The sequence below is a fragment of the Eulemur rufifrons genome, chromosome 2 (assembly GCF_041146395.1).
Source record: "Eulemur rufifrons isolate Redbay chromosome 2, OSU_ERuf_1, whole genome shotgun sequence".
NCBI lineage: Eukaryota > Metazoa > Chordata > Mammalia > Primates > Lemuridae > Eulemur > Eulemur rufifrons.
In genome coordinates, this window is record NC_090984.1 from 27658116 (window position 1) to 27682577 (window position 24462).

General features: G+C 55.1%; 1 protein-coding gene across 1 annotated transcript in view; it reads left to right on the plus strand.

The window, feature by feature from the left end:
* Positions 1–24462, plus strand: part of ITGA11 (integrin subunit alpha 11) — a 118536-nt gene that overhangs the window by 85924 nt on the left and 8150 nt on the right. Inside the window, exons 12-23 of the mRNA XM_069458336.1 lie at positions 2060–2208; positions 4910–5050; positions 5322–5525; positions 7669–7799; positions 10698–10864; positions 11604–11746; positions 13173–13283; positions 16228–16313; positions 17315–17522; positions 20726–20824; positions 22236–22312; positions 24053–24142. Of these exons, the coding sequence (XP_069314437.1) occupies positions 2060–2208; positions 4910–5050; positions 5322–5525; positions 7669–7799; positions 10698–10864; positions 11604–11746; positions 13173–13283; positions 16228–16313; positions 17315–17522; positions 20726–20824; positions 22236–22312; positions 24053–24142 (1606 nt within the window). The remainder of the gene's footprint in view (positions 1–2059; positions 2209–4909; positions 5051–5321; positions 5526–7668; positions 7800–10697; positions 10865–11603; positions 11747–13172; positions 13284–16227; positions 16314–17314; positions 17523–20725; positions 20825–22235; positions 22313–24052; positions 24143–24462) is intronic.

The window sequence follows — 24462 nt, forward strand, 5'->3', positions numbered from 1 at the left end:
CAAGGCGCAGGTGCCACGAGGCATGAACTAGCAAGGCAGATCACACCAGCAATGCCCCAGTAATGGAAGTGCCAGGTGAATTCAGGACCTGGGAAACAGACCAGTATGGATGGAGCACAGAGGGGAGTGGGGACAGGAAGGGGAAGGCAGGTTAGGGCTGGCGCAGCAGGAGACCCCGAATGCCAGGCTAAGGGGGTTGAGCTTTTTCACATTGGCAATGAGGGGCTATTGAAGGTATCTGAGTGAGGGTGCAGCAGGATGCATATCCCCCCTGCCTAGCAGAGCTGGCCTCCTTCTCCTCCCAGAAGACCCTGGCAGGGTGGAGCCAGGCTCAAGGACACTCACACGAGGCCCAGCTGTCCCGCCTTAACCACAGTCACCGCCTTGAGGGGTCCCGAGGGAGTGCCTCCTCCCTCTGGGAGTCATCCAGTGAGGGCCGTGTCTGGGTTCTCTGCTGGGGCAGAGATTCCTGCTGGAAGATTCCTCCCCATGTATCCCAGCGAGAGAGGGGAGGAGACTGGGAGGCCTGGCCCTGCGGAAGCAGTAAGGACTGGCCGGGGCTCTGCCCCACCGTCTCATCAGGCCTCAAGGAGGCTGGCCCAGCTTTGGAACAGCCCCTCCTGCTGGCCACAGGGCACCTGGGAAGGGAGGGCACAGCCAGCGGATGGCTGGGAAGCAGGAAGTCCCGTGAGCTTTGAGAGCCAGCCACAGCCCTGCCAGGCCCGCCCAGTGTCCCTCCTTCTGAGGAAGCCCAAAAGCCCAAGGCTGAGAACATTTTCAGCAGTGCCACTGAGGGCACAGCTCAGAAGAAATTTTTGCTGCACACCGCAAAGCTAATTCCACCCCACTTCCGTGTATTATGGTTGCCCTAAATACAGGGCCATGTCAGCCACCCTCTGTGCAAGGTCCCGATCTTACGGACCCATCAAGCCCCATTTCCCAGAACACACTGCCAAGAGTCAAAGACATGTCTGGAACCAGAGTAGGCCACCCTACTGCACGCCACGCACCCAGGCACTGAATCTGCACATCCTGCAGCCACTCTGGAAGCAGCCAGTGGGACCTGAGGGACAGTGTCACACACACGTGTACATGCACGTGCACACACGCACATATGTGCACACGTGAATTGACACATGCACACGGCAGAAAGAGACATCTGTTCCCAGGAACTGTCAACAAGGCCCAACACCCATGTGAAATCTGGGATCTAGTGTCCAAGATCATCCAGCAGGAGGTGGGACTCTGGGATGCCGTGGGCCTCGAACACCTGCTGGGACCCCACTTTCAGGCCAGTGGCTGGGGGTGCCGGACATTCACCTCCTGGGTGCCGGGTGGGAGACTTGAGATTCACGGTGATCGAGCACAGCGACACAGGGGGATCGGCAGCCTTTTCAAAAGAGCCCTTTGGTTCCCGGAGCCCCTTGGTTTCCATTTCTCATTTTCGTGGCCTATGTGTGGGACTGAGAGGAGCCTGGGAGCTTCCTCCCTGGAGTCTTCGAAGCTTTGGGGCTGCAGGGATCCCTAAGACCCTGTGTAAATGTGCGGAGCGCAGCAACTCCTTCCGCCCTCGCAGCTAACACTCCAGTCACCAGTGAGCCACTTAGGAGGGCTTTGTGGTAATGAAGAGGACGCTGGCTGGCCCCCGGGAGTGGAGATTGGTGGGGATGGGAAACAAAGTCTGCCCACGTAAATGAAGTGTGGCTCGAGGTCGCCCAGCTCCTTGCTCCCTGCTCCGCCTTGCTCGTGAGCAGGCGAAGGAGGGATGTGTACGTTTCAAGTCAGCAATGTCTTTAGCGGCCCCACCTGGCTTCCTTTATTTTCTCCAGCATGGAGTGGGGTGCAGTGAGGCCTCCCCACCCACCAGGACCCTCTCCTGGGCCCTGCCTCTCCCAGGCCTCCCCGCTGTCCCTGGCAATTACTGCACCCACTCAGCTGGCCCTGAACCTGCCCCCATCACCGGGGCACATCCTCCGGCACGGCTGAGCCACCAGCCGAGCCCTGGCAAGACCTGCCGAGGACGCAGCACCAGAGACCAGCCTGTTTCCTCCTGTGGCAGGGTACACAGTCACATCGGTCGTGTCCTCCAGGCAGGGGCGGGTGTACGTGGCTGGAGCCCCCCGGTTCAACCACACGGGCAAGGTCATCCTGTTCACCATGCACAACAACAGGAGCCTCACCATCCACCAGGCTCTGCAGGGCGAGCAGGTAATGGAGGGGGCGGCTGGGGCGGGCGGGTCGGCAAACGGGAAGGGCAGGGAACACAGGGAGGCCTGAAGGCAAGAGTGACGCATCCACCCACAGAAGGCTCCACGGGGCCCCTTTCCCTGGAATGATGACAGTGCAGAATGGGAACGCTGCCTGTGCCACTGCCCCACCGGGATGTGGCTGGCAGACTGTGCTGCTAAGAGTCTGCGTCGGACAGTGACGAATGCAAATTGGAACCCTGTGAGAGGATCATTGGTGGAGAAATCAGGCTTCCAATCCAAGTCATTTCGATGGCCGAGAACTGGGGCCCAGGGAAGCAACGTGGCTCCTTTAGGATGGAGGATTTGTGGCCGGGTCAAGTTGAGAACCCAGGCCTCTCGGTGGCACTGTCTTGCACTATGCCACTTCCTGACCTCCAAACTGGGCCTCAGCTCCTCCTGACTGGCAGCATCCATGGCCCTGGGGCCCAGCTGAGCGCTGTCTGGGCCCCTCCCTGTCGTCTCCATCTCCCTTTGGATCTGCTGAGCCTGGGACAGCCCTGGCCCCTGCATCTCCTCCTGCCCTTGGCCTGTTCCTCCCCGCATCTAACCTGCATCCCTCTTGCTGCAGAGCACCACCATGCTGCTATTCCTTCTCCTGTCTCATGACACTGGCTGACCAGGCGGCTGGGCTCTCAACCTCCGCCCTGCTCACCCACACTCCGCCCAGGGCCAGCTCTCCTGGGAATCGAAGGCTAGACCTTTTGAGAGCTGGAGGGAATTCGCTGATGAATTTATGACATTTTTCCTGCCCAGTTCCGCCTCCAACATCCAAACGAGAAACCGCAGTGCTGAAGGCAGCTAAATTAAGTGGATTCCAAATTGCAGTGACCCACATAGCTGAGGACACATATTTAGACAAATGTCTCCCTCCCTCCTCTCTTCCTCGCTCCCTGTCTGCCTCTTAATTACTTTAGGTAGGCACATCTCTTCCCTCTCCCCACCCTGTGCATATTATTCCATTTTTCTCTCTTCTGGTTTCTTTTTATCTTTCTCCTTAGTTAAAAGTTGTTAGTGCTTGAGTATAGATTTCTTCTGAAAACACTCTGAGCCAGGAGCTTGCAGGGGGAGGGAGAGCCGTGGGCAGGGGTGTCAGACCTGAGTTCCAAGCAGCCTGGCGGTGACCAGCCTTCTGACTCTGGGCAAGCAGCTCCCATTCTCTGAGTTTCCGCTTCTTCCCTGTAAAATGAGGATGACTATCTCCTAAGAGCATGGGGCTCACGTGCCATCCTAAGGCTGTAGAGCATCTCACCCAGGTGGGCAGTGTGACTTCCTCTTTCCTAAGCAACGCAGTAATCCAATAAGCGTTAATTAAGTAACTAGGGCTTTTGGAGAAGAGAAAAAACTGGGTTTGGCAGGAGCCAGAAGTGCAGCGTTGGGAGCAGGGATTGCAGGGACAGAGGCTGGGGAGGGAGGCTGGTCTAGCAGGATGACACTGAACAGTTTAGACTTTATCCCTAAATTAAGGTGGTGGCATGGTCAGCTGTTAGAGGCCACTGTGGCTGCTGTGGGGGTGTGTTGGAGGGGCCAGCCTGAGGCTGGGAGGAAGCCTGGAGAAGAAGCAGCGGGGAGCAGATGGTATTGGCACGAGCCAGGCAAGGACTTGTTGGTGGGTTTGCTGGTGGGAGAAGTGGAGGGTAGAGCTGGGGAGGACCCTCAGGTTTCTGGTGAGGGGGTGAATGGTGCTGTCACCGAAGTGAGGAACACTGCACCCCAAGCAGGAGAGCAACACAGCAAGTGCACAGGCACTGAAAGAAGTCGTAACTTACCATCCCAAAGTGATTTCTATTATTAAAAATTGAAAATGAACCAGCCTGAGCAAGAACGGGACCCTGTCTCTATCAAAAATAGAAAAAGTTAGCCAGGCATGGTGGCAAGTGCCTATAATCACAGCTACTCAGAAGGCTAAGGCAGGAGGATCACTGGAGCCCAGGAGTTGGAGACTGCAGTGAGCTATTATGACGCCACCACACTCTACCCAGGCTGACAGAGCAAGACCCTGTCTCCAAAAAAAAAAAAAAAATGGAAATAAGTAAACTGTCCAAAAATAGAGGATTGATTAAATACATCATGGTACATGCGTAATTTGGAGTATCATGGAATCATCATGACTATGTTGTAGAAAAAAATATACGTCATGGAGAAATGCTCGTGATACATTGTTTATTAAAAAATTAGTATATGAACTATGCAGATATTATGATCCCAACTTGTAAAAATAAGAACATATATACACACACCCACATAGGCAACACACCTCAGGAAAAAAGACTAGAAGAAAATCCACTAAAACATTAATAATGGTTATATTTGGATGTTGAGACTATGGGTAACTTATTTTCTTCTTTCCTTTTTTTTAATATTTTCCTTATTTTTTCCATTATAATGTATCACTTACAAACAGAATAAAGTTAAATAATGAAAAGAAAGGAGAGTGGGGAAGGGGATGAGCAACAGAAGGAGAAGGAGGGAAAGGGACAAACCAAAAACAGCGTGTCCACTCGAAGGGAAGGAGAGAGAGGGAGGGCATGGGAAGGGAGGACCCATTTGTTCACCTAAACCTGAGTCAAAGGATGACCTTGGCTTCCTCCACGGGCAAGGCGAGGGCTCCTGGTTGTGCCAGGGGGCAGCCAGCCCACTCCCTTCTCCGTCATGTGCCGCAGATAGGCTCTTACTTTGGGAGCGAGATCACCTCGGTGGACATCGATGGTGACGGTGTGACTGATGTCCTGCTAGTGGGAGCACCCATGTACTTCAGCGAGGGCCGTGAGCGAGGCAAGGTGTACGTCTATGACCTGAGACAGGTATGGCTGGGCAGGGGCCATGCAGCGTCCCCTGGGGCACCTGACCTCTGCTCCAACCACGAGGGAAATGGGTTACTAAGAGGCCAGTGCCGGCTTGCTGGGGCCAGGCCTGGGGAAAATAGGAGCCTCTCTGTCGCTGGGCTCCTGTAGCGGGAGAGGGGATTCTGGGGAAATGGAGCAGGGAGAGGATGCCCCACAGTAGGCAGAGGGAATCAGGACCCTAAGGCCTTGCCAAGTTCCCCTGAGATGCTGCCTGGCCCTGGCTTTGCAGAGCCGGTTTGTCTACAACGGAACGCTGAAGGATTCCCACAGTTACCAGAACGCCCGATTCGGGTCCTCCATCGTCTCAGTTCAAGACCTCAATCAAGACTCCTACAATGACGTGGTGGTGGGAGCCCCTCTGGAGGACAACCACAGAGGAGCCATCTACATCTTCCACGGCTTCCGAGGCAGCATCCTAAAGACGCCTAAGCAGGTCGGGCTCCCCTGGGAAATGGGTGCAGCAGAGATAGACTGTGGTCGTCCTGGCAGCCACGTGTGGTCACACAGCTCAGGAGTTTCCTCCGTGTTCTCATACAGGAAGGGATTCCAATCCATCCTAGCTATACTTGCCTCCAGTCTAAATTTTGAAATGGGTGCATCTTATCTTCAGGACCTTCCATCACCCCTTTTTGCAGCCTGTCTTTGCTTACCTTTATCCTCCCAACAATACAGCAACCACAGCAAATCCCAGGCACCCAAGCCTCCCTCCCCAACGTGTGCACGCAATTGACTGCAAGTGGAGAAGCCCTGTCTGGGCTCACTCTTCTCTAGAAATGCTTCGTGGCGGAAACCTTGCCCCCCTCACCACTGACCCCTGTCAGGTCCCATCCCCTGAGGGTCATCATGTCGCCCACATATTTCATTAATAAGACAGTCTAATAAATATACCAAGGTTAGAGATGCTGATGGGTTGCCTGCCAGGTACAAGGTATTTGCACTTAATTGGGAACTCTTTTAAGGCACAATATAAATTTTTTAAATTTCACATTCAAATCTTTAATTTACCTAAAATTTAATTTGTTTTAAGGAGATAGGTAGAAATTCAGCTTAATATTTTTCTAAATGGTGAGGTAGGCAGTGGTTCCAACTCCATTTACTGAGTTATCCGTCTTTCCCACTGTGACGTGGAGTGTCACCTGTACTACCTATTGTTTTGTCTGCCCACCACCCCTTCTCTGTTGTCTTCTAAAAAACCAAAACTCTATATCCTGCCCACAGGGTGGGAAACGGACTCAAGCTGAACTGCTCAGAACGCTTCCCAGGGATTTTTCTTTTTGTTTTTCTTCTTTTTAAGTGTTTTTTTAAAGATAGGTTTAGCGGGTATGAGTTGAATTCCATTACATGTATATATTGTATTAATATAATGGTGAAGTCTGGGCTTTTGGTGTACCCATCACCCAGGTAGTATACATTGTACCCCATAGGTAATTTTCATCCTCCATCCCCTCCCACCCTCCCTGCTGACAGTCTCCAAGGTCCCTTATACCACTCTGTGTGTCCCTATGTAGCCATAGTTTAGCTCCCTCGTATAAGTGAGAACATGAAACATTTGTTTTTCTGTTCCTGAGTTACTTCACTTAGGATAATGGCCTCCAGTTCTAACCAAGTTGCTGCAAAAGACATTATCTCATTCTTTCTTATCACTGAGTAGTACTCCATGGTGTATTCATACGACATTTTCTTTATCCACTTGTCAGTTGATGGGCACTAAGGTTGATTCTTTATCTTTGCGATTGTGAATTGTGCTGCGATAAACATATAGAGTGTAGGTATCTTTTTGATATAATGATTTCTTTTCCTCTGGGTAGATACCCAATAGTGGGATTGCAGGATCAAATGGTAGATCTACTTTTAGTTCTTTGAGATATCACCATACTGACCTCTATAGAGGTTGGACTAATTTACATTCCCACCAATAGTGTGTTAGTGTTCCCTTTCCACCACAGCCACACCAACATCTATTGTTTTTTTGACTTTTTAATAGTGGCCATTCTAATTGGAGTAAGATGGTATCTCTTTGTGGTTTTCATTTGTATGTCCCTGGTGATTAGTGATATTGAGGACTTTTTATGTGTTTATTGGCCATTTGTATATCTTCTTTTGAAAAATGCCTGTGCATGTCATTCGCCCACTCTTTAATGAGGTTGTTTTATTTTTTTCTTGCTGAGTTGTTTGAGTTCCTTGTAGAGTCTAGATATTGGTCCTTTGTTGCACACACTTTGTGAATATTTTCTCCCATTCTGTAGGTTGTCTATTAACTCTTTTGATTATTTCTTTTGTTGTGTAGAAGCTTGTAGTTTAATTGGGTTCCATTTGTCTATTTTTGTTTTTATTTCATTTGCTTTCAGTATCTTAGTCATAAATTCTTTGCCTATGGTAACCCAAAAGAATGACTTTAATGGTAGGAATTTTAGATGCCTATGATGGGACAGGGGAGGAGGTCGTTTTGGGCTAGGGAAGCTTCTTGATGGTTTCAAAGAGCCTCTCCCCATGGCTCCTGATTGTGCCTACCTCGTAGGGCTGCCTTGCCCGCACTCAGGCTCACAACATGCACATGCTCTTTCCACTCCCTGCAGAGAATCGCAGCATCAGAGCTGGCTCCAGGCCTCCAGTATTTTGGCTGCAGCATCCACGGGCAACTGGACCTCAATGACGATGGGCTCGTCGACCTGGCAGTGGGTGCCCTCGGCAATGCTGTGATTCTGTGGTTGGTTTCCCCACTTCTCCTGACTGTTGGGGGTCTCCTGAGGGTCATGATGGATACAAGATTTAAAAGATATGCTTCAGGGCTGGGCGCGGTGGCTCAGGCCTGTAATCCTAGCACTTTGGGAGGCCAAGGTGGGAGGTTTAAGTTTGAGACCAACCTGGACACTATTTTGAGACCCCTTCTCCACAAAAGACTTAAAAATTAGCCGAACGTGGTAGTACATGCCTGTAGTCCCAGATATTCGGGAGGCTGAGGCAGGAGGATCACTTGAGCCCAGGAGTTTGAGGCTGCAGTGAGCTACAATGACACCACTGCACTCTAGCCTGGGTGACAGAGCAAGACTGTCTCCAAAAAAAAAAAGACAACAAAAGATATACTTTGGGATTTTTGTCTCTTGTTTTTAACCATTATCAGCCAAATTCATGCTGTTCTTATTCCATGTTGATTACAAATTTCCTTTTCATAAAAGCACTATAAATTATCTTGAAGTCCTGTCCAAGAGGACTTTGAATTTGCCCTTAAAGTTCTGGCTACTTGGGCATTTCTTCCACTTCAGCTTTTCAAGGTACTTAGAGGAACAAATGGATCATATTTTTAGCAGCTGGGAGGATCTTCCCCTGTCTCCTGCGTGGAGGAATGCATATGTAATACAGGGATTGCTTTCTGCCAAAGCCCCTCGATGCCTTGCTTTCTTTATTCAGGACCTCATTTTAATGCTAAGAGCCCATACATTTTACCAACCCTTGCCTACTTTTTGAGGCAAAAAAATGTTGAGCTTTTTTTCGCCTGTGTTGATGGGATATTTTTCACCATAAATATAATAACTTAAAGAAAATTTTTGAAATCAAGGAAAAAAATGGCTCAGCATTCCATCACCTTAACAATAGCACTATTAATGTTCTGGCATATTTCCTCCCAATCTTGTTTCCCACCCGCTTATAATTTTATATAAATGCAATCATACTTTTCATACGACTTTACAAACGCTTGAAACAGAGATATACGACCTCGCAGGAAGAACAAAGGAGGGACGTGATCCTGGTCCTCAAAAATATTACAATCCAGTGGGGAAACGTCTTTGTCCAGGTGCCCTAGAAAACAGAGCCTGGGGCGAAAGGCTCTGTGTACGCTTTGGGAGCAGGTTCAGGCCCAGAAGCAGGAGGGAAGCAGGGAAGGCGGGCAGATGCTGAGCAAGCCGCCTCACTGTAAGAGCAGCTCCTTGCTCAGCATCTCGGACTCCCCAGAGCAGCAGCGGGGAAACGGCCGCTGTAGTGGAGGAAGGGCGGGCCGCAGACTTGCTGGCTCCTCCAGATCCCCTGCTTGTCACAGCCAAACATCCGCTGCCCCAAACTCCCAGGGCTGCACCGGGAAGCCAGGGTCTCTGCAGGTCCAGCCCAGCCAGCGCACAGGCTCATGGTCTGTCTCTCTTCGAAGGTCTGCGCTGCGTGGGGGGGCTCCTATATCCTTGGTGGTGGTGGCTGCAGGAACAGCAGCCTGGGCTTGAAAGGCAGAGTAAAGGTATTCACTGTGTTGGTTCCAGCCAAGAAAGCGAGACAGTGGCCAAGGCCCGGGGTAGGAGGTGGACATAGCCCAGCAAGTCTTTAAGGTGTTGCGTAAACTTTTTACAGGAAACAAGACACACATGTGCCTACACAGGCCCCACGACACTCAGTGTCACAAAGGGATTTGACCGAGCACTGGCTTCTGAAGTCTAGACCCACGTGCTGCCTACATAGTGATGAAACTGTGGGCCAGAGGCCTCGGGGAAGACTTTATGGTCACACCGAGGAGCTTTTAAAACATCATTGCCCAGGCTTTACCCAGACCAATTAAAACGGGATTCTGCGGGAGAGACCCAGGCAGCAGTTAAAAGTCCCCAGGCGATTCCAGTGGAGATCCACTGCCGTAAGCTGTTATGTTTGCACCGCGCTCTACGCTGCCTGAGCTGACCTCGCTCACCTCCCTGACTCTCCTGGGCCCCCCTCAGAGAGGTCATATGAGCTGCCAGGTACAGTGAGCAACCCGCGGCGGCAAGGCTCAGACCTACCCCTTCGCTCTCCAGCACAGTGGCCCCGTCACCCTTACACTAAGAACAGAGTATTGGCACGAATAATCACATTGAAACTCTGAAACATCTAAATCGCACGACTTCTATTCTTTTTTATAATTTCATAGTTTGAAGAGGCAGTAAGTCTCCTTTCCCAATTAGCTTTGACTTAGACCAACGTAAGGGTAAATTCGTTATTTCCTTGGCCACCTGGATGGGGCAGTGTTGGGGTGGATGGCGGGGAATCTCTAGAGCAGTGGCTGACACTGGAGCCACCTGGGAGCTTCCACACCTTGCTCTCGGAAGTGTGGTCCGTGGACTGTCCGTGTGGGCATCACCTGACAGCTGGGTAGAGATGCAGAACCCGGGCCAGCCCTCTGGGTCAGAATCTGCATTTTAACGCAATCAGGGGGTGTGCAGAGATGTTGAGATTCGAGCACTGTTTAAAACATGCAATGCCTGATTCTGATTTAATTCGGCTGAGGGACAGCTTAGGCATCAGGAGCTTTTTAAAGCTCTTCAGATGATTTGAACGCACACCCAGGGCTGGGAGCCATTGCTGTCAAAGGTGCTGAGGGGCAAGAAGTCTACAGCTTGTACAGCCACTGGGAAAACAACGAAGGGCTGCCCCAGGGCGGGAGTTGGGGGGGTGCTGTGACGTGGCCAAGCCCTCATCCGGTTGTGCTGTTTGGCCAATTCCCTGCCATCCAGACCCCATCTCTGCCCCCCACCCCACCCTCCAGTGGTGGTTTTGCAGATCCCACTGCTGTCTGGTTCCTGCCCCTCCCCATGGTCACAGCAGGGCAGGCTGAGCCCCTGCCTCGCCCGGCTCACTGGCCCTTCTCCTCCAGGTCCCGCCCCGTGGTCCAGATCAACGCCAGCCTCCACTTTGAGCCAGCCAAGATCAACATCTTCCACAGGGACTGCAAGCGCAGCGGCAGGGACGCCACCTGCCTGGCCGCCTTCCTCTGCTTCACTCCCATCTTCCTGGCACCGCATTTCCAAACATCAACTGTTGGTAAGCCAGGCGCCCCCCACACCCCAACTTCAATCTCCTCCCTGGACTTTGCAGTCACTCTGTGTCAAAGCCTGGGCTTTCCCCGAAACGGGGACTAAGTGCTGGGTCACCCTAGCGTGACGACTTTGATGACTGCCGGATGCCCATTTGATGCTCTAATTCCAAGGGGCAAAGAGGGGGTGTCGTGCCAGGGTGAGGGTGGCAGTGGGCAGGGGTGACCAAGGAGGGAGAGGACGGGAGAAAAGGGAAACAGGCTGAGTGCAGAGTTTGGATCTAAAGGCAGTGGAGCAAGTGGGGTGTGGAAGCCCAGCAGTCTGGCTGGACACAGGGGAGGTTTCAGGCCTTACACCCCAGAACAGAGTTATAGGTTTGAGGAGCCTGCAGGATGGGCCTGGCCAGCCCTCGCTAGTGGGAGAGAAACCACCAGGACAGAGGCTCTGACCAGCCCTGACAGGGACCCCAAGGCTGGAACAGGGAAGGTGATGGGAGGGTGGAGAGGGGTGTTGACGCCAGCAGAGGCTCGATGCAGCATCACCCTGGCCTTTGTCTGCTTCTGTCCTCCCCCCTTTCTCATGCCCACACTGGCCCTGTGAGGGGAGAAGAGCAGCTCTTCCCTGGCCAGCCTGGGGGGCTTCCTGGAGGAAGCGGACTTCCCAGAGACTATCTTAAAAGAGATGCAAACAGTCCTGGGTGGGAATGTGGCTCCACTTTTGTGGTCTGGTGGTCTCCCCTCCCCCAGGCATCAGATACAATGCCACCATGGACGAGAGGCGGTACACGCCGCGGGCCCACCTGGATGAGGGCGGGGACCGATTCGCCAACAGAGCTGTCCTGCTGTCCTCTGGCCAGGAGCACTGCGAGCGGATCAACTTCCACGTCCTGGTGAGCCTGGCAGCCCCACGCGCAGAGCCCCAGCTCCTGCAGGAAGGGGGTCCAGCACCCGCTCTGGGAGAGTCCGGCTGGAGCCAGGCTGGTTCTGAGCCCCAACGGCCCTCGGGGGGCCAGTGGGGACAGTGTTCCAGACCTCGGCCACCCCAGGCCCCACCTCATGCCCCAGAGAGAGACCACTGGGACACACTACTTAACACCTTGCTGTAGCCCCCTCCAAAACCCCTCGTCCCCAGCTCTCAGATGCGCAGGGGAGGGAGGTGGGCGTGGTGCGGTCTAGCGGAGAGAACTGGGGTCAGCGAGCAGGGCACGTGACTCTAAGGGAGGGCCAAGTGGGCATCAGCTGAAGACGAAGGCCAGGCGAGTTGGACAGTGCATGGACAAGCTGGGAGGGGGAACAGAGAGGGGCACCAGTGGTGTCACAAGCAGGTGCCCTATTTTATGGCTAAGGAAGAGGAGGAGAAGTTTGCTTCCATCCAGAAACACCAGCTACCCAGGTCATAGCTCCTGCATCAGAGGTGCATGCCCCGGGCACTCAGAGCCCACCCGGCCCCAGTTGTTCCATGGCCAGAGGTCAGAGACGTGAGCAGGTCTGTTACCGTGGCCCCCTCTGATGGATGTGTGCAGTGGTCCTCACACCGTGGTCCTACCCCAGTAGCAGCCTCATCACCTGGCAACCTGGTGGAAATGTGCATGTTCCAGCCCCATCCCAGACCCGCTGACTCAGAAACTTGGGGGGGTGGGGCCAGCACCCCATGGTTTCATAGGCCCCCAGGGGATTCCGCTGTCAGCTCAGGTTTGAGAGCCACTGCCTTAATACAAAGAAACCACTCGTGTCAGGGCTCGCGGTTCCAGGGCGAGACTTTTAAGCAGATCGGAGCACCCCGTTCATTTACCATCCACGCTCAGGACCGTCCTGCCTGTCCGGTCATCAGTCCCACGTTGTTAAGCCTCACCACAGTGGCAGGCCTGTGCTGAGAGGCTGCTGGCCTACTCCTTGCTGGAGAGGGAAGACTGCCGCACAGGCAGACGGTTCGGATGCTGCCTGAGCAGTGGCAGTCACAGGTCTGACGGTGTGGGGGTGTGGTGGGGGCCGGGGCGGCGCTGCCAGGCTTCCTGGAGGCCGAGGTAAGGAGTGACGGGAGCCCGGCCCCCAAGGATGAGCAGGAGCTTGGTGACACAGCCAGGGAGCTGGGCTGGCATAAGCTGGGCCAAGGGGCCCTTTGCTCGTGGCACATTCTCTACCCCCCCACACACCCCACGGGGTGCTGCACCCACCGCGGACTCATCCTGACGACCGACAGGGCAGCTGCCCGCTCCCCCGCCTGGGGGAGGTGGAAGTTCCAGCTCAGCGTCAGTGGTCCTGGCTCAGAAAATGATGTTCTGTCCTCTCTCACCCCTGCCCTCCTCTACCCCACAGGACACTGCTGACTATGTGAAGCCGGTGACCTTCCTGGTTGAGTATTCCCTGGAGGACCCCGACCACGGCCCCATGCTGGATGATGGCTGGCCCACTACCCTCAGAGTCTCGGTACGTCCTGGCATCCAGGGGACATGCCACCTCAGCCCCTACCTTCTCCCCAAAGCCCAGACCCACCATGTGCCAGGACCTGAGGAGTCCTTCCCCTGCCACACCTTCCCACCTTCCGTCCCAGCAAACCCACACGTGGCCCCCTCCCCTCCCCGTGGCCCACGCTGGGGATGAGTGGGACGATTCCAGGAGGGTAAGGACCAGGCTTCTCCGGGGAGCGCTGAGTGGGCGCTGGAGAGGTACAGAGAACCACAGGCCAGCAGGGACCTGAGTCCCCAGTCACCCACCTCCCTCCGTCACAGATGCCAGGGCTGTGCCGGGAGAGCAGGCAAAATTTCTAAAGTGGAATGTCTAATGCCTGGGGCCTTGGGGACTTAGGAAACAACTTCGACATACACCACTGTGCTCTTAAGCCCTGACCTCTGAGATGCAGTCAGTGAGCTCTGTGAGTGACACGAGTCCAGCCAGCGAAGGATGTCAGGATTACCCCCGTTCTTACTTGCACTTCCCCGACACCACTCAAGGACTGCGCGGGCCACAGCAGTGCCTGGGAACTGCTCCTCTGATTCATGCCCATCACCCCACACCTCCCACACTGCTCCCCCAAACCTTCCCCCTTCACACCTCCCCCTTTTCTCTTGCATCTGCGTCGCCAACTGGCAAAGCCGGGTCCCTCCTTAGTGCGCCAGGAGAGGGGAAACACTGGGCACACAGAGTCACATTTTTGCTATCATAGTAATTACACAGTGGCCATAGCGAATGAGTGAGTACCTGCCACTCATTCTACAAGCGCGTTGGAGCCCACAGTGCAGACTGACATGCAGGGCGATCCCCACTCTGACGCTGGGGGTCTCCATGCAAGGAGGTGACAGCATCACAGGCCAGGCAGCGGCTTCGTGCACACAGAGGAAGTATAATCTAGCAATCAGTGGAAGTGCAGGGGACCTTCCTGGAGGAGGTGGCTTTTGGCTGGACGTTAAGGGGTGGACAGGACTCTGACAGGCAGAGATGGGGAGATGGGGCTTCTGTTCCAGGAGAGGTGACAGTGTCAGCAAGGCAGGGAATGGGAAGGGCAGGGTGAAGGGCTTTGTAAAGAAGAGGTGAGAAATAGAGCTGAAAAAGAGTTTGGGGCATAATATAGGAGGCTTGGGGAGCAGCCAAATTCCTAAAGCTTTTGTTCATCGGGATTTCTAGGCCCCTGCAAATGAGACACATTCTTCCCATCACTCCACAAAGTCTTACTTAGCCTCTGCTAAACGCCCAGCACTGTTCTAATACCGTAGTATCTGGCCTCTTGGGGAGTAAGTTTCCGTATAATTGAGTGTAGCAGTTGCTTGTTACATCGAATTCTTTCTTTTAATTAGCTAGATCGGAATTTTTCTGAAGGCTGTTATATAGTTCTCAAACTTCCTAAACAGCGTGCTGGCTGGAGCAGGGAGTAAGTAGTTCACTAAGAGACTCAAACTCACCAGTGCTAGAACACAATGAAGGCCCCATCTCAAGCTACGTCCCTTTCCTGAGTGGCCCCGCCCTGCCCACTCTGTGTGGCTTTGCTGTCCCTTGTGCCAGCGCCTGCTGCAGCTGCATGTCCACCCCTCGGAGCGGAGGCCGACAGTGAGCTCGACAGAACCGAGCTGAGGTCCTGGCATGCAGGTCCGAGGGGGGCCAGGGAGCTCTCCTTTGAGAAAAGTTAATGAATTTAAGATAACCTGTGGCTTTGTGAAACCTGTTTCCCCACCCCTGGGTTTGGCCTGCGTCCTTGGTAGTGACAGTCACTGCCCCTCAGCTCCAGACTTGAGTATGCAGCCGCCTGCCGAGCACACCACCCGGGAGCCCCCAGACTGAACCCCTCAACTCAACCCCTGCATTTATAAATGAATGGCATCGCCATCCTTCCAGGCACCTGCAAAAGAAACTAGGCCAACACCCTGGACCGCTTTCTCCCTTAGCCCTGACAACCTCCAGGTCCTATTAATCCTACCTCTGAGGTCTTGAACCTGGTCTCTCCTCTCCACACCCGCTACCCCTCAACACCAGCGCACCCCTCATGTTGCAGCAGCCTCCTCAGTGGTCTCCCTGCCTCTGGCTTCCACCTTCCAGTCCCTGCTCCCACCGCAGCCAGAGGGAGCCTTCTGCATGCAGGTCTGGCAGGACACTGCCTGCCTAAAGATTCAGTGACCCTTATCAGTTGCAAGGCACGACCCCACGCCCCTGTAAGCACCGGCCCCTGCCCATCTCTTCGTTTCTTCCACCCCCACGTCTCTTCCTACAGCAACACTGAACTGCCCGTCATCTCCCAAACTCAGCATGCCGCTTCTGCCCCAGGACCTTTGCATAGGCTCGTCCTTCCTCCTGGACGTCCCTCTCCCCCTGGCCACCCAGCTAACTTGATCTTCCTTCAGGACGATGACCTACTGTCATTCCTTGAAGCCGTCTCTGACTACCTACAGGCCAAAATGTAACGACTGTTTCTCTCTCTGACTCTTCTATTCCTCATACACACATAGTTCTTTTTTGGTCTTTTGCACATTTCACACTATAGCTATTTGCTCACACCGCAATCTTCCCCACGAGCTGAGGGCAGAAGCTGTGTCTTTCCCATCTTGTATCCCCAATGCCAGAGACCCTGCCCCACACGCAGTCGATGGTGGTAGCTATTGACCAGAGCTGCTCTGCGGGTGAGTGGGGAGCTCTGTGCCACCAGCTCAGTTCAGAACTGGAGGGGACCCAGGAGGAGCTGAGTTTCGAGCCGCGTTTTAAAGAGGGCATTGTCTATGCAAAAGCTCGAGAAAAAGCAGTGTGGTGTCTGGGGAAGGGGCAGGAACGACAGAGCGGTAGAGGCAGAAGCCAGTGTGCTTTCGGGGTGAGGGACCCGCGGCAAAGACGAGGGCTGGAGGCTGCGGGTCCCCAGCCAGCCGCCCACACCTGGCTCTCCCTGGCCCAGGTGCCCTTCTGGAACGGCTGCAATGAGGACGAGCACTGTGTGCCTGATCTCGTGCTGGACGCCCGGAGTGACCTGCCCACGGCCATGTGAGTTGGCTCCTTCCTCATCACTGCTCGTGGCCTGGGCTCCCGGGGCCCTGAACTATTTCCTGCACGGCCTTCTCACAGGCATCACGGGTCCGACACTGAACTTGGGGTCTGGGGTCCAGCCTAGGCTTTGCCTCTAGCTCCCATGTGACCTCGGGGCAGCCCCCTCCCCTCTCTGGGCCTCAGTTACCTCCTCTATAAAATGAATACTACTAAGTCTAATCAAATCTCCACAAAGTTTGTTTAGGAAAGAAACCTTTCCTTTGGAGCCACACTACAAAACAGGGGAAAGGTAGAGACAAGAGACTGAAGTTCTGGGTGCTTGCCCTCCAAGCCCCAGATGAGGTGACCTCTTGGCTGAATGCCTGGGCTTTCCAGTCCTTGCGATGGAAGAATGCCAAGGGGACGAGCAGAGGATGAGCAGGGGCCCCACAACCCCCAGGAAGAAACAAACTAGCCATCTAAGGAAAAGTAAGGAACATCGTATCTTAAATTTATGTAGCATATTAATATTTTTCAGTAATTTATGCTCAAGTTTTATCCCAGTATGAGAAGATTTAGATAGAAGACATATATTCCATGACATAGGCAATAAACAAAAATAGCACATCCAACTGTCACAGAAGGATAATGAAGCAAATATCCTAACTATCTGGGCTAGCAATCAGGATTATCTCCATTAATACATTTAGCTCTGAGCTTCCTGGCAGCCAAGGCCAACAACGAAACATGAGGAGTGGAGTGATACATGGGTAATGAGGTCAAATAAGAGGAGGCTGTGATCTCTATGGTGGGAAGGCTGGGGCTTTGGGGGCGAGAAGTGATCCTGAAGGGGGAGCTCTTTCCAGACCTGCCACCCATCTCCCCTCTTCCTCCAGTGGCTGTTCCCGTGAGCGGAGACCAGCCAAGCACCCCTGACTACCTCTCTGTCCCAACCTGGGGATCCGCTTCTCCCCGGCATTCCCCATTCCACCTGCCTGATCCTGGCGTTGCTTTCACAGGGAGTACTGCCAGAGGGTGCTGAGGAGGCCTGCACAGCACTGCTCCGCATACACGCTGTCCTTTGACACCGCAGTTTTCATCATAGAGAGCATGCGCCGGCGGGTGGCGGTGGAGGCCACGCTGGAGAACAGGGGCGAGAACGCCTACAGCACCGTCCTGAACATCTCCCAGTCCCCAAACCTGCAGTTTGCCAGCCTGATCCAGAGGGTAAGACCTCAGCGCCCTGCCCGGCCGGCCTGACCCAAAAGGAAAGGAGGGATCCTGGCTGCTCCTTGGAAATCAGCTGGGGAGCGAATCCCTGATGTCCCCCCTGAGATCCGAATTGATTTAGTCTGGGCTGGAGCCTGGCAGCAGGAGGCTTTTAAAGCTCCCCAGGGGATTTCAGTATTCAACAATATTCGAGAGCTGCTGGCTGGGAAGCCTGAGCCCTTCGGGGACACGGGGAAGAATGTCCTTCAACCCTGTCCTTGGCCCTGGGTAGGGGCACACATACGCACCACGCATGTACCACAACGCATACACACCTGCCTGCAGTCCATCCCCCACGCGTGCCCAGAAGGGCCTTCTGACAATCAGAACTGGTTGCTCCCCACCTTAAAACTTCTGGTCATTCCCACCTGCTGTCTCAATCAATTCTGGACTCCTCACGGTGGCATTCAAGGTCCGTCCCACCCACCACCTGCGGCTTCTCCCCTCACCACCCCCCAACAGGTCACTGCTGGTTCCCACCGTGGCCCCTACCTGGCACTCCCCCTCTCCTCTGCCAGACAAGCTTCTGGTCCTACTTGGTGACTGTCCACATGCTGCCCACTTACAACGTCCAAGCACTGTGCTAACACTCCACACGCATTTAACCTTTCCAACAATGTCCGGAGGTAGTGGTGGTCCTGGTGGTAGCAGTAGTGGTGGTGGAGGAGGTATCCCCATTTTTGGAGGAGGAAACTGAGGCATGGATGGGCGTTCAGTGGCCACACAGCTAGTAAGCAGCAGAGGCGGAATTGCCACCCAGCAGCCGGATCCTAAGCCTGCACTTTGTGACACGGAGCCTAGTCCTCTTGTTGTGCTATGTGGGGTGTGTTTCCGGAAGCCCCCACAGGCCACGGAGGGCCCCCCAGCCCTGTGCAGCTCCCTCGCACAGCCCTACGTGTGCTCTGAGTGCTGCCTGTCCAAACCGTCAACTCCCAGAGGGCAAGTGCCCTGCCTCACCACATCTGTCCCCAGGCCTGGGCCAGGCTGAGCACATAGAAGGCCCTCAAGACATGTTTGTTGAGTAAACTAGGACATCAGTATCACGTGTGGGTGCCGGGGAATCCCAGGTTCCCTCGGACACAGTCTCTGTCCTCAGAGATCTCCCTGCCAGTGTGGAGCCCAGAGTGCAGGGCGGGCCAGGGAGTGGCCAGTCTGTCCTCTCCTCAGCCTCAGAACTGCTGCCCAGTGCTCCCCACCCCCCGACCTGGCCAGCCAGATGCCCAGGAGCAGTGCCTGGAGCCAGGAGGGGCGCTGAGTGGAGCCAGGCCGCCCGGACAAGCAAAGGGCTGCCTGCCCGTGTCCTCCCTTCCTCCTCGGTGGGCTCCTCGTGTTCTCACACAGACCTCCATGTGCCACCTGTCTGCGGCCATAGTCCGTCCCTTCTGCAAGGCCCAGCTCTGGACCAACACGACCCCCTCTCCGCTGCCCAGAGTGACCACGAGGCACCCATGTGGTGGTCTTTTGAGGTCCTCTCCTGCTCATGGACTCTGTGTCTGCCTGGATTTGGGGTTTTCGGAGAGAATCAAGCCCCAAACCTGTATCTACTTTCCCCAGCTTCCCAGGCCCAGACTTCACAAGGCCAGTCCTGTGTCTGCTTATAGGGAGGGAATCGTGGAGTTTGTTTCCGAGGCACAGAAGGGCTGTGGAAATCAGTGGAGGCAGAGAAGTGGGATACTAGAGTGCCGTGTAGCCCACCCCAATGGCAGGTGTGCGGGGCCAGCCCAGGCCCTGCCTCCTTCGCGGGCACCCCCACCTGTCCCCAGCTCAGGAGATACTCACGGCTGGAAGGCTGGCATTCCTCTCCCCATCTCCCCCACATCCAGCCAAGGTGAGCTCTAGTGGAGGAAACACCCTTCTCAGCCAAATATGAACGTGTTAATCTGATCACACACACTTTTTGCAGACGCCTGCAAGAACACACCAGCCTACATATACATGCAAGGAAACACACATGCTCTGTGTGCATGCAGCAGACACGTGCACACACATGCACTGACGTGCAGCCCTACACATACAGAGTCTACACAGACACACGTTCACATCCACAGGTGCGCAAGCCCAGCCGTGCCCAACAGCACAGAGCCCACAGCAGGTACAATCACCATAACAGCAGTCTGGGCTTTGAACTAGGTACGGCATTTACGTGCCTTGCATCATTTAATCCTCATAACAACTAGATGAGGTAGGTACTATCATGCCCATTTAACAGATGAGCAAAATGAGACACAAGCATAGTCAACACTAAGGTATTGTGTAGCTCAAAATAGCTAGAAGAGAGACTTTATATGTCCCCATCACAAACAACTGATAAATGTTTGGGGGATGAATATGCTAATCACCCTGATTTGATCATTATCTATGTATATGTGTATCAAAACATCACATTATACCCCCATAAATATGTACAATTATGTGCTAATTTAAATTTTTTTAATGAGATGCAAGCAAATGAGCAGCATCAAGCTAGAGCACTGTGTGAGTCCCTTCCCTCTGGACCTGGGTATTGGGGACACCGTCCTAGCCCAGCAGGCCCAGCTCAGACAGGCCAGCGCAGCCTGCTGGGTTTCCCCCTTGGACTCAGCCGCCCTTTCCTCAGTGGCAGCAGCCAGTGAGTGACCTGCTGTGCAGAGTCCAGACCTAGATGGGGCAGGAAGGGGTTGACGGGGGTGGAGCTGTCTCTTTACCCTCCTGCCCTGGAAGGGGGTAGACTAGAGCCGGGAAAAGCCCCTCACAGCCCTGCCAGGACTCAGCCCACAACATGCTCACTGTTTTTCTGGATTACAAAGTCATGCGAGGCCCTGAAAATCTCATTTAGTGGCTCAAAGATCCTTTCCGTCCCTCTGATGGAAAGACAGCTCCAAATCCCAGCTCCGCGCCACTTTCCAGGGTCCGAGCTAGTGACTTGCCATCCCTGGGCCTCGGCGTCCCACCTGTGCAGGGACAAGGCCTGTGTTCCGTCAATGTGGAGGGAACGACGAAGCACGCGTGTGAGCACCTGCCTGTTCTCCCCGCAACCCGGCACGTGCCAGGAACCCGTGCTCTGGGCTTCAGCGTGGGGTGGGGGTGGGGCGGCCGCTGGGGGGCAGGCGGGGCGAGGGTGGCCCCAGACCCGGTCTCGGGCCCTGCCTAACTGCTGTCGTGGTGTCCTTCACCCACCCCAGGAGGACTCGGACGGCAGCATCGAGTGCGTGAACGAGGAGCGGAGACTGCACAGGAAAGTCTGCAACGTCAGCTACCCCTTCTTCCGGGCCAAGGCCAAGGTTGATGCTGGGGGCAGTGGGGACAGGGTGGGGGAGGGGCGGTGCGGGTGGGGAGGGACCAGGGTGGGCCCTGAGGGACACAGGGAGGCAGAGCAACTGGAGTGAACAGGGAAGACGAGGGAAAGGCTGAGAGGCCCTATGTGGCTCTTAGGGTTAGTAGTTCTTTCTCCCATGAAATGACTTTCCAATGGCCCCCAGGGCTGGCAGCCCACCCGAGAGAGCACTCAGCTCCCTTCATCTTGGAGGGAATCCCCACCGCTCCCACCCCTCTTGGCCAATCCCACCGTCCTTCCTCGTCAGTCTTTCAGATCCCAGCCTCTGCCTCGTGCTGTGTGTGGACGGGGTGGGAGAGACACTGCCGCCTCTCGAGCATCTGCCGACCGTGTGCTTAAGAGCACATGTGGAAAGAGGGTGGGGTATGTGAGGGAGAAGGAAGGTAGCTGGGAAAGGGCAGGAGACACCAGACCTCGGGGGTGCTCAGTCATCAGCCGTGGGCAGTGGCAGCCACAGAAGGTGCTGGAGCAGGAGAAGGAGGCCAGGCTGCTTGTACGGGGGAATCAGAGACAGGAGCTTGGGGCAGGAGCCCACCGGACAGCAGCATGTTCCCAGGAGCAGGGTGTGCAAGGCTGGGGAAGAGGAAGAAATGGGGGGTGGGGTTAGGGGAAAAGAACCGCCCCAGTGAGATAGAAGTCGAGGGTGTGGTTTCCGGGTGGAGGCACCGACAAACCCGGGAGCTCTGGAGTGAGGATGCGGGGGAGCAGGACACACCACGGGCTTCCCCGCTATACCCAGCCGCTCCCTGGGAAAGTGGGGCTCCTGCCGTCTCACGAGGGTCAGACGTGGGGACAGCAGAAGGTGTCTGTGCAGACGCCCAATAATGCTGGGGGGGGCACGGAGGAGGTGAGGAGGGTCAGATGTGATAAGGCCACAGTCAGGGGCCCCACCCCACACTGGGCGAAGGGCAAGGGGAGCGCAGGACCCTGGTCAGCATGTGGCAGGAGGGTGCAGCCGGGTGGCCGTGCAGGCTTCACCCCTCCTGGGCCTTCCCCTCCTCCCCCACGACAAGAGCAAGGGCAGGTGTGGCCGTCCCACCACTCGCTTCTGGCCCCACGTCCAGTGGGGCACGGGGATGGCCATCTCCCCTCCCTGCCACCAAGGCCCCCACCCCATGGCCATCTCCCCTCCCTGTCACCAAGGCCCCCACCCCGAATATCTTGCATGGAGAGCTGGATTTGCTGCCCTCTAGCTGCCTTTCATTAAAAGCAGAAGAAGAGGAGGAGGGAGGGTCTGGCTCCTCTGTTGTCTCTGGCTACGTTCCCCTCAGCTGTCCCCGGCAAGCCTGCAGGGGGGTGTTGGGGACAGGCCACAGCTGCTCCGGGCAAGGCCCAGACACGCAACCACTTCCTTGCAGGTGGCCTTCCGTCTAGATTTTGAGTTCAGCAAATCCGTCTTCCTGCACCACCTGGAGATCCAGCTCGCTGCGGGCAGGTCAGGGCCTGTCTGCTCCTCTTCCCCCAGGCTCGCTCCTCCTCAGCCCTGTTTTCTCTCATCTCACCACTAGCAGCTGCCCCTCCCCGCTCTGAATCCCACCTCCAAGCCCTGTCCCTCACTGCCCCGGGGGGCCCAGGGTCAGACTTGAGCGTGGGCCAACCTGCTGCCTCTTGGGTTGCCACCGTTCTCATTCTTTGGATGTAAATAATATTGCCAGACCCTTAGCTTTATATAGCACCGTGTATAGCAGTTATTTCAAACCACTTGTAAAGCACTGTCTGTATATCACAGTCAGTCCTCATGGCAGCCCTTACGATCAGCAAAGCAGGGGTTGTTCCCCACCCTCCAAGTTACAGGTAAGAAAAGGAAAGCTCAGAGAGGTTGATTGAATTTCCCAATAACACACAGCATGGAAATAGCACCACTGGAAGCTGAATGCTAGTTGTCCTACACCTCATCCAGTGCTCTTCCTGTCCTGGTCACCCCTTTCCTCTTGGAAGTTTTGCCATTTTTAAGAGAACTTTTCTTGCTCTGTGTGTGGTCTTTCTGTCTTTCTCCCTCCCAGGCCTCCCTGAGGTGGCTTGCTATTTGCTGACACCATGAATCACCCCGTGTCAGTCAGTAGTAAACACACTTTTCTTTTTCCACAGAATTATTTCTGGGTGGGGAAAGAGGGAGGGGTTCCAAGTCCTCTGGAGCCTTATAAATGGCCCAACTCCTTAGCTGAGAAACAAATACTCCAGGCAAAGCAAACACCAACATTCCAGCACACACAGGTCGGAGGTACCAGGAGTGCTAGGGACCACACGCCAGCGTGCGCCCACTTCCCAGCGGCAGGTCTGGTAGAATCCGCACTCGCCCTGCGACAGTCTGCAAGGCCTCCCTTGCGCTCTTCCCTGCTCTTAGAAAACACAGTCCCGTCCTCGCAGGAGCTGAATGCACTTGCATGGTGGTGTCTTTGGCACAGCTGTGGGTGGTTGTGAAGTAGGGAGGGGACTTTGGGGGATGTCTGTGTGTACAGGAGATCCCTTGTCTAACACACACCTATCCTGGGTCAGGCTTCCAAAGGGAATCAAACCTGGTGCATCTATCAAGCAGGAACCAGACATTTTTAGGTCTCAAATTTGCCCTGGTAGCGCACAGTTCTCTGATACAAAGGGAAACACATGTGACAAAACTCCCCCTGCCTGCCTGCATTTCACTCTCGAGAATTCTCACGGCTGCAAAGCGCCCTCAGCCGCCCCGTAGGAGCTGCCCCCGGTCCATTTGGGGCTAAATGAACTACCCGACTGTGAGCTCCTGGTCAGCCCTACCTGGCTGCACAGAGCAGGCCCCCTTTCCTGCAGGTGTCATCTCCCACAGGCCCCCGAGAGTCTGGCAGGGAGCCCAGGATCGGCCCGCCCAGCAGATGGGGGCTCTGAGCGAGGGGTCACGCAGGCAGTCTGTGGCGAGGCCAGGCGTGGGCCTCCCAGCTCCCACCAAGCCCTCTCTTGACCCCACGCCCGCCCAGGGGGCCGCACCTGAGAAGGCAGCAGGAGAGCTGATGTCCATTCCCCGCTCCCAGCCCTTTCTCCCCTGGGGGATGCCTCGGGCTCCCTGGCTGGCCTGTCCGGTGTGACCAGCCCCAGGGAAGCAGCGTGTTCCTTCTTCCGCCTGCCTCACGCCCTCCCGCTGCATGTGCTGGCTGAGCAGGCAGACCGGCTCCTTCCTGACCCTGCTGCCGGACTCTCCTTGCAGTGACAGTGACGAGCAGGACAGCACCAAGGAAGACAATACGGCCCTCCTGCGCTTCCACCTCAAATACGAGGCTGACGTCCTCTTCACCAGGTAGGTGGGCTCGGGGGGCCCAGGTGCGGGGAGGGGTGGGAGGACTGAGGCCAGGCCCCAGCACTGAGGGACAATGAGATGGAGACAGGTGTGTCTCTGGTGGGTCAGAGAGTGCAGCCCCTGTCCATGGTGGGTACCAAAGGGGAGAGAGGAGGAGACACAGGCCTGATCCCCAAGGGAGCCCCCAGTGGGGCTGAGAGGGGAGGCAGGGTAGCAGGAGGTATCCCCCCAACCCCGACATAGGCATGGAGGGTGCATGGTTCTGTAAAGAATTTGAAAACAGGAATAAGACCTACTGAAGCCAATCTGCTTTGACCATC